Source organism: Paralichthys olivaceus, chromosome 6, assembly GCF_024713975.1.
Source record: "Paralichthys olivaceus isolate ysfri-2021 chromosome 6, ASM2471397v2, whole genome shotgun sequence".
NCBI classification, from domain to species: Eukaryota; Metazoa; Chordata; class Actinopteri; order Pleuronectiformes; family Paralichthyidae; genus Paralichthys; species Paralichthys olivaceus.
This window is the reverse complement of record NC_091098.1, coordinates 5,006,272-5,016,420: the sequence shown is the minus strand read 5'-3', so window position 1 is coordinate 5,016,420 and position 10,149 is coordinate 5,006,272. Positions and strand designations below refer to the sequence as shown.

The 10,149-nt window shown below is 41.8% G+C and overlaps 1 protein-coding gene across 1 annotated transcript; it reads left to right on the top strand.

Moving 5' to 3' along the window:
- Positions 1–1,087: 1,087 nt before the first annotated feature.
- On the top strand, positions 1,088–8,991 carry fkbp1ab (FKBP prolyl isomerase 1Ab). Its single transcript, XM_020088684.2, has 5 exons — positions 1,088–1,243; positions 1,413–1,460; positions 5,162–5,274; positions 5,865–6,032; positions 7,560–8,991. The coding sequence occupies exons 1-4, from the start codon at positions 1,207–1,209 to the stop codon at positions 5,991–5,993; spliced, it is 327 nt and encodes a 108-aa protein (XP_019944243.1). The 5' UTR covers positions 1,088–1,206; the 3' UTR covers positions 5,994–6,032; positions 7,560–8,991.
- Positions 8,992–10,149: the final 1,158 nt, after the last annotated feature.

Here is a 10,149-nt window from a genome sequence, read left to right as displayed (position 1 = left end):
AAATTGATTTAGCTGCTTGAGTTTCATGCCTGTTGTATTGCTTATGCTGACTCAATACTGTCATGAATCACTGGGACACATGAATAGAACAGAATTATTGTTAATGTTTAAGGCCTAACATTTGTGTTCCCTAGATGTTTGAAGAGAATCTATGACACATAAACACGTATGTAAGAGGAAGAACTTCTGTGTCACACTTCACAGTTAATGCAATATCATGAAAGAATTAAGATAAAAGAATTACAACAGAACAGAGATCAGTCTTACAAACGATCCGGTCCAGAGTGAAGTTAAAAAACTTTGTGCTCGTCCTACCTTGTTTATCTAAAATGCAGATTTTGTAGTCAGTGTTTATGTGTGAAGTTGAGTATGTTATTTTGTCATACACTACAAGTCAGCTATTTCAGAGGTCTGAAAAGCGATCAACACAATCCTCCGACCCAAGTACACAACAGCTGTAGTTTTTCCAAGGACATCGAAGAAGACATGTTCAAGACATGTCACCTGTTAGTTCAAATTAGTACTAATTAGTACTGAACATATTGCATGTCTAAATCGAGCAATCAACAGTACACATGCCAAGTGTATAGGCCATAAATTGAACGTTTCGCGAGTTCTGCTGTCCACATACAGACAGGGATTGTAAGTAGATATAATACATGGGTTCATTTGACCATTGTGAACAAAAGGCCTTATTCTCTGCTGCCGTTGTGTCATGAAACAGTAGGTTACATGTTTTACTGACACAAATAAAGGTTCTGTTGTATTTAGGTATGTTGGGCTTTAGTTCAATTGATTAGTTAACCTGTGTTTACCTTGTGTCTTATGTCAAAATGGCTGCCATGAAAGTAGTCTGTTGTATTTCCTGTTATTTATTGTATATCTGAATATTATTTTAACATTATATTTAATCTCTCTCTTTATTTTTAGCTGTACATATACACTGCCTCCTAGCGGCTGACATGTCTCTGTGCAGGTTTTACTTTGGAGGTGGCGGCCGGAAGTGTTGTGGTGTAATATGATAAAGTGACGCTGGTCTCCCTGCAGAGAGAGAGAGAGAGAGAGAGGGAGAGAGAGGGAGAGAGAGAGGGAGGGAGGGGGAGAGAGAGAGAGGACCGCGGGAGGAACACGCACATTCACAGACAGGCTGCGGGAAGGAGAGTGTCGCCGGGCGCAAGGAGAGCTCCACAACACACCGCCTCAAACATGGGAGTTGAAATCGAGACTATAACCCCGGGTGACGGTAAAGCGACTGCACAAATAACTATAATAATAATAATAGAATGTAATATATGGAGACGTGCATGTGTCAACCACTAGGCGCATGTTTGCACTTCTGTTTGCATGTAACTAATACAGGCGCAGAAAACACCGCCTTAATTGCCTGTTATTCCTCTTTGGTCTCTCCACAGGAAGGACTTTCCCCAAAAAGGGACAGACGTGCGTGGTGCATTATGTGGGTGAGTAGTTGTGCGTGCACGGATCAAACTCTGCTGCACATTTTAGCCCCTGCACTTGGGCATTTTCTACTAATGAAGGCCGCACAAGTGGAGTGACGGCCGCGGGCAACTGTCTCCTGCAGCCGCCTGACAAATACCGAGGCATGTGGTAATCCTGTAAGTGCCACAGCGAACACTGTAAATCCTCACCGGGACGCAGGGATGTGCTGATACTCAACGCCTTGCAGCGCGTTCGACTGTGCGATCAGACATTTCTTTTGCAGGCAGTGATTCCTCAGTAGGGCAAAGAGTAAAATGACTGTCAGTCAGCTGCATGAAGATTTAACCCCTTCGACACATCACCACTCTCTGGAAGCACACTGGTGTCCACGGTATGTGGAGGAGGCTAGTGATTATGATGGTAGTGATGGTGACTATGATGGTGATGGTAGTGATGGTAGTGATGGTGATTATGATGGTGATGGTAGTGATGGTGACTATGATGGTGATGGTAGTGATGGTAGTGATGGTGATTATGATGGTGATGGTAGTGATGCTAGTGATGGTGATTATGGTGGTGATGGTGATTATGATGGTGATGGTAGTGATGGTGATTATGATCGTGGTTATGGTGGTGATGCTAGTGATGGTGATGATAGTGATGGTGAATATGATGGTGGTTATTGTGGTGATGCTAGTGATGGTGATGATAGTGATCGTGATTATGATGGTGGTTATGGTGGTGATGGTAATTATGAGCACTCTGGATTTAATGCAAAAAGATAATGGATGCAACAGTTTGGGCCAAAATGTTGTGAGAGACAGACAGGCAGAGAGAGAGAGAGAGACAGACAGATAGACAGACAGATATAGAGGGTGAGAAAGACAGAGAGTGAGAGACAGACAGGCAGAGAGAGAGAGAGAGAGACAGACAGACAGAGTGAGATAGAGAGAGCGAAAGAGAGAGACAGATAGCTCAGGAAGACAGACACACAGCTCTGGCAGACATGCAAAAAGAGACGGACAGCTCAGACAGACAGCTCAGACAGTCAGACAGACAGTCAACTCAGACAGACAGCTCAGACAGGCAGACAGACAGACAGTCAACTAGACAGACAGCACAGACAGACAGACAGGCAGACAGACAGTCAACTAGACAGACAGCACAGGCAGACAGACAGTCAACTCAGACGGACAGTCAATTCAGACAGACAGCTCAGACAGCCGGATTTTAAATCCTGTCTGATTTCTAGCGCCTCTCTCTTTGTTGGAGGTTCTGGGCGGGGGGTTAGTTGAGCGGATTATAAGCGTCTGGGCCACAGAAATAATGTCAGACTTACTGTAGTAAACCTGTCACATTCCCTCCACACTCACACGCACGCACGCATGCACACACCCACTATATTTAAATGTATATGATTGCACTAAATTATTCCTGTAGAGACCCATAGTATCAGTCTGATTCTTATTATCTTCTCTGTGTCATCACGGTACAGATTTTAAAGGACCAATACTAGGTTATAACTAGGGAAGCAACTCATAATTAATGATTTGTGTGCAGATTATCCATATTGATCAAGTGTTTGCTAATTATCAACTAACACACTGTGCAGCTGGGGATTATGGCAGTGCTATTAGTTTTGCAGATGGACAAATAAAAGTTTGAGATGTCGGTGACGTCTGTGGGAGTGGAGCACCAGTTTTGACATTTCATCGTGAGGTGGACATAAGTGGAAAGTGGTAGTTGAGACATTTGATTGAAGACAACTCTATGGGGAATAGTCAAGGGATAGCTAAGGTCTGTAATGTTCATCCTCTGCTGACCATCAGTGTTTGTACAAAATAATATGGTTATTCATTTTAAGCAGTTGAGATTTGTTTGTCTGGAACAGCTTGGTGGAGCGACTTGCAAACAGGACAAGCCATTCTTAGAGCTAGGTTGCTTGTAAGAAACCTACCCACTAATGCCACAAACATGTGTCTGTCACTGTCTGTGTGTGGAACACATTTCCAGTAAACCATCCATCTAATCGACTTCATACATGGCATGTGTATTGTGAATTGCAAAAGGAAGTGCAGTTTTGAGTTTTGTGCATTTTTTGAACACAATATATGTTCAATTTGAATTAAGATTGAATAAACTGGCGAGGGGGGGTGGGGGGGTTGGGTAATGAACAGAGCAGTCAGTGGACCAAGTTGAACTTCTTCTACGTTCTCAGATAAACCACAGCAGCTCAATTATTGTTATTATTATTATTGAACTTTTATTTGGACAAATTGTGAAAATTGTGGTCTGAAGATTGTGTCAGTTGCTAAACAGACTTCGGAAATATCTGACATGTCATGTATGAATAAATAGCAGCATTTCAGTAAATCACTCAGACTTATATACATAAGCCACAAATTCAGCTTCATTTTATGAAAACATTGACTATTAAATCTTTGGTGCAGAAAGACAATTGTTTATTAAAAAGGTATATTGTGAAACAGTTTGAGGATCACTCACTAATGACAAGGAATAATTCTGAAGTACAGCATTGATACAGGACAGGAGAACAGAACCGTACAAACAGGCCGGTTTAGAACAGGTACTGCACTAGTCGAGAAAAAAATTCACTACTATTTGAATACAGTACCAGTAAGGAAACATGTAGCATCAGTAGAAATTAGGATTTCAGATGTCTTAGACTGTATATTTGTCTGCACCTGTTCTTGGTTTGGCAAAGCTGGTCTCAGCCTTCTCTCCTGGTCAGACAGACATAACTCTCAATGTAATACAAGCCTGAGTTTAACATGAAGCAAGATCCAGCTTAGGCTTTGCACAGTGAAATATGTTTTTTTTAATTTCTTTTGAGGTATGAGTCTGCAATCTTGTTTTTTACAATAACAAACTACAGGATTTCCTCTCTGGGCGGTATCCCTTCCTGTCAGCGCCACAAAGCAGCCTTAAAATGGGACATGAAACAGGACAGTCCCTCACACAAGCCTTTTGAAATGCAGATGCACATGTAAAGATGAAAACTTGGATTTGCTGGATTTTTTTTTAAAGGCTCTGCCTGCAGGAAATGGTTGATGTGAGAAAATGTCAGCGCTGTGTATTGATGCTCATTGTCTTTGATACTTGGGTAGGACTTTTCAGCTCCTGCACATGATTCTATTGGATGATATCTAGATGTCCAGAAGAGGACAGAACACCCGCTCCACTGCCTGGATTAAAGGCTGCATCTTGCCAGACGCCCCCTGATGTGCCCAACAACATGCGCAATTGTTGCACCTTCTCCCTTCTCCCACACACACTCACATCACAGTACACTAAACCATTACACACACATGCTGCCTTTCTGGTGCTAATGACAGTAATAGTGCTGGCATAAATAGTCTTGGAGGGGGTGCTATTCTGCAGATTGATGCTTTCGTTCTTCCTGACTGTCACACTGAAACCCACCCTGCAGACAGCTGCAGCGGTTATTCTGAGATCCTTGGAATCCCTTCATTTGTGCTCTCAATATACACAGAGCAGGGCAGGCGGATGTCAGCCCAGCTTGGAAGACATATTTGTTTCCTGTGCTTTTTATGAAACGTTATTAATTTAATGTCTTCAGGCTGAAGTTTTCTGCGCAAACGACCTGTAATGCTCAGGTGTAAGAGCTGGATTCTTTCAACCTGTGCAGCGGCTCCACTTTTTGTCCTGACTGTACCTCTCTCTGTCTCCTTGTTCGTAGGCTCCCTGACAGATGGACGTAAGTTTGACTCATCCCGTGACAGGGACAAACCTTTCAGGTTCAAGATTGGCAAGCAGGAAGTCATCCGAGGCTGGGAGGAGGGGGTGGTGCAGGTGGGCTGGAGAGCATGAATCATACATGTGTATCTAAAATGCACATATATTTCGATGAATCTGATTATTAGGTTTGTGAAATGATATAGATTCTGCAGTTTGCACTCACTCAGCCTGACAGAGAAGAGTACACCCGACATAATACAGTGTATTTGCTGTATTTATGCCACCAGTACACAGAGATTGGAGTAAACACATTTGTGAATCTGCTGAAATGTATTAATTTGTTGACAAGGTTCCATTATCAGGTTTTCACGCAACAAGCTTTTCATTAACTCTGTAAACATGGGGCCATACAGCCATGGACACAGCTCTGTGTCTTACACACTCAGCCCTGCAGACCTGGTGGCTGGTGAATAGTCCTGTCTGTGTGAAGCTCCTGTTCATGGTAGCTTGAGATCCTTAGTTATATTCTGTTTATGGGTTAGAACATCACTTATTGTTCACTGTTACTGTCGACAGTTGAGTATTGAGTCTGCATGACACAATGAACTGTTTATTGTATTTCTCTCATGTTATTTTCTGACACCCGTTGTCTCTCTCTCTTTCTCCCCCCTGTGTGTGTATCGTGTGCCTCCTCCTACCTCCAGATGAGTGTTGGTCAAAGGGCCAAACTGACCTGCTCGCCTGACTACGCTTATGGAAACAAAGGCCACCCGGGCATCATCCCTCCCAACGCCACCCTCATCTTTGATGTTGAACTGCTGGGTTTGGAATGAAACAGATCCTCAGCCTATTTTTCTTTTTTTTTGTGTTGTGTAAGGAGTTTAGTTTTTGCTACAAATCACACCGTTCTTAGGTCAGGCCAGAAAGTGGCAGAGCAGAAGTCTTCAGCGTGAATCAGGGTATGACAGAGGCCTAGGCTACATCCACACTACTACGTTTGAAAATGCCTCAACTCTGCTGCGGATCCATCTGGTGTCCACACTTCTATTTTAAAGCCACTTAAACAGATACGTTTGGAAATGCTGCTGGCCACGTTTTATTGGTGATTGAGTCGTTTTGGTCACGACGTAGCCTTTGCTGATACGTAAGGCTCAACTGTTAACATGTGTAGGAGACCAGCTGAGAATTTCCAGTTTACACTGGCACTCACACGTGGTTACACCTTATGTGTTTTCAGGCAAGTGAAGTTAGGGATTTAAAACTGATACAGATCTAAAACGCTTATGATGACAGATTGTTTTCGTTTAGAAAGAGCCATTTTCACAAACAGAAACAAAGTAGTATGGATGTAGCCTTAGTGACATTTTGACAACTCATAAAGCTGTAGCTGGTGAACTAGTGTACTGAAGTGTAGCCATTTTGGGTGAACTAACAGCTAACACATGAGCAAGTAGGGAGCATTTGAGAGCTGGTCATTCAGAGGCCTATATTTTCTGTTTTCCTCTGAACTGTGCTGCTGACTCCTCCCTGGTGTAACTGAATGTGACTGACTCTGCTTGAAGCGGCCTCTTGACTCTGTGTAGTTGTGATGCGTAGAGGAATGATGGATGAAGGGCCTGTTTCTAGCTTCTCTTTCTGTGCTGTCGTATGTTATCTCGATAGGAACGTAATAGTTTTGTTTGACATTTTCACAATCAGCAACATCAAATACATTCATATTGGGATTTTTTAGGCTTTTAGACGTGTTATAAGGTGGTTACAATGACATTATAACGTTCTATTGGAGTGTTCACAGGATTTTGCGACATCGACATACGGCACTTAACATCTGCTTGACAACACAAGCATAAACAAGTAGTAGGACTTAATGTTCGTGTGAAAATCAGACTAGGCTCTTTTATATTTAAATGGAGAAATGAAACAAATATTTGTGGTAATTAATTCCAGTTCCTTTGGGTCCTGTTGGCAAACGCTCTGTCCACCAGAGTTTTCAGTCTAGATTCAGGAAATGACTGCAGACCCTTGCCTGAGGATTGCAAGTTGAGCAGAGGTAAATAGGGAATTAAAAGATCAGAGATATACACTCATTCTGACCACCTAAGCCAATGAGAAACCATTTTTTTCCCGAAAGCCATTGAAACAAATGAACTGCACTAATGCATCAGAATGTACACTGGTCCGTGGTGCCTAACAGTAAAGGATTATGTTTTGGTACCTTCTTGTGTCAGTGTTGTCTAAAGTGAGTTATGGACCAAACTCCCAGGAATTAGTAGATTAAAAAGTAGAGGTTTAGTAACAGCGTGATCAAACCCTCTGGATAAGAGGAATGAGGAACACCTGACCTGAAGCATGCTTTTACTTCTGTGTAATCCTCGTTTCCTTTCTTGTTTTCTTCACAGGTGACTTCCTACCTGGGTGACTTGGAGAGAAGCTAGGACAGTCTGCACTTGATTCTATAAGAGGCTTGAGTCTATAGTTACTTATTTCATCAAACTATGACAGTTTGTGTTCTTTTGTCTCTGTGACTGAGTTCATTATATTTTTTCCATCATATCCTTCCTCGTGAGAAGTATGGGCCATAACCTCACAACCTCCATGTTCTCAATCTTGAATTGTTTTGGATTGCTCTTTACTTTTCTTTTTTCTTTTGAAGTGCTGGTTGTGCATGGTTACACTGAGAAGTACAAAATAGCATTGAACCACTGGCAGCGAAATTCGTCCTTAATGAGTCAGTGCGTGTGGTATTATAATGTCTGAGAGCTGGTGGTTGTTATATTACAGAAACAAAAAAAAGCGCACTTACGCAAATGAAAAGCACACAGCAAGTATCCAGCTTAAAACCAGAACAAATGCAATGATTCTCTGTTCGCGAGATGACTTGGTGTTGAATTTAGCAGTGACCTTGAGTGAAATGTCAAGTCATGGGAGGCCTTAATGGTGCAACACAGCTATTGTGCCCTAAATATAAAATATAGTGCCACTGTGTTTTCTTTCTCTTTTAAATTGTTAACTGAAGTGTGAGGTCCACAGGGGTAGTTGCCAAAAAGGAGAAGCAGTCCCAGTTGTAGATAGCGCTAATGTGTTCCCAAGTATTCTCTCCAGAATCATGGTTCCTACCTTACCCTGTCTGCATGTTCGAGGCCCCGATGGAAATGTTAGTATGTAGACGCTGAACGCTTTGCATCTGATTTGCGTTAGTACCGCCTTCTCATCTCGCCAAGTCTTTAAACCCCATTTAAAGCCATACACAGGTCGAACAGTGCAAAGATAGGATTTGTGGTGATGCACAAATCCAACACACAACAATTGGATTTTTTTTGTCTTAGAAAAAAGGGAAATGCTTGAAATTTACAAAAGGGGGTTGAGGAATCAATCAAATTGTGACCTTTCCAAACCTTATTTTGTGTAACAACTTCAATTATGTATTTTTCCGAGGCCAACTTTCTATTTCTGAGAATCAACGTTAATGAACATGTAACCTATGATGATAAATGATGCTCTTCTTTTTTTTTGTATTTTGTTCTCCTGCCAGGGTCAGTAAAGTACCACGCTGCCTACCTAACGTCTGTGTGGTTGTAGAAAAAAAATACTGACACACAGGCATCCTAGCGGTTTTGTATCTCAAATGAATAGTTTTAAATGGAGTTTAAATGAAGGAATATGCTGGCCTGGCTGTCAGATATTGACTGTGGCTGTCGATGTTACATATTGGCCAAGCTGCAACCGGTGTGGCAGCAGTCCACCTCTGTACTGTGTAGTTATGTGCTGATACGTTACTGTATGCAGGCTGAACCAATGATGATGTATTTAAAATAAAAGAAGTACTCTCCACCTGGCTATGGATGATTTTTTCCTCATATTTTCTCTCTACTGCACCACATATTTGAGTTATTAGAAATGTGTGTTTATGCTGTTAAAATCTGTCATGAATGAAACGATGGTGGTGTGGTTCTTTAAACCATGCTGACTTTTAAAATACTTTTGGGCTGGACAATATGGCCCCAATACCCCTCACCTCACCCTCTCCTTCCAAACATGAAAAAGAAACTGTGGTAGCCTTTAAGTGTCATAAAAACTCAAAAGGTGTTTAGTTTGTCCAGTCTGGACTAATGTAAAAAACATGGCGGCCTCCATAGAGAGGACCCCCTCGATGTAAATATAAAGTATTTGAATATAAATGGTCTTTTCTTTAGATGAAATGAACTAGTGAAAACATCATGAGGATTATTCTACATTAAATTTCTGCCAATAGATCACTTTCAACTAAATCTTACACACTGGACCATTAACTGGTGTTATTTTTTTGATGCAATCTTTCGACCTGAGTTCACAACTTTTCAAAATAAAAACATCGGCAATTCAGCTAGATATAAAGCATGGCAGCAACAAAACCAACATTGTGCTTTTACTTTGATATAACTTTGCTAAAGAGGAAGTTATTTACCCATGACGGCGGGTAGCACCCGCCACTCCTTTGTGAGTCTGATATGATGAAATAAAAAGAATAAATTGACGTGGCAGCAGTTTTGACCTCTGCTCCAGTTTGTCCGAGGAAGTAAAAAAGTTCAACTTGGTCCACAGAATGAAGGCAAACTGCCCTGCCCCCAGTGACTGCTACAAAGTGCTAGTAGCCATTCACATTTTATCATTATTCAACATATCATGCATCCAATTTGCACCAAACTCAACACTGCCCTTCCCTGGGCTGTTAACAATATACACGCCAAATATAAAGTTGATAAGATGAATGGTTCTCGAAATATGATTAATAATAATAGTGGTTGGGTTTGGCTGAAATAGGCCAATTGGATGAGTCATCAGAGGACAAGGCCGTGTAAAGAGAGCGAACATGGCCTGGTGCACCACTGAGGCGAGGTGGAGTCAGCTAAATCCTGGCACAGCAATGCTATTTTATTTTTGGAAGTGGTTCTCTAAATTGGAGAAAATAAAACTTTTGGGTGGGTGATGGTTGGACGAGTCAAGCATACA

Coding starts and splice junctions, on each gene's coding strand:
- fkbp1ab (XM_020088684.2), top strand. CDS start 1,207: ATGGGAGTTGAAATCGAGACTATAACCCCGGGTGACG. Junction 1,244..1,412: donor GACTATAACCCCGGGTGACG/GTAAAGCGACTG, acceptor GTCTCTCCACAG/GAAGGACTTTCCCCAAAAAG. Junction 1,461..5,161: donor GTGCGTGGTGCATTATGTGG/GTGAGTAGTTGT, acceptor CCTTGTTCGTAG/GCTCCCTGACAGATGGACGT.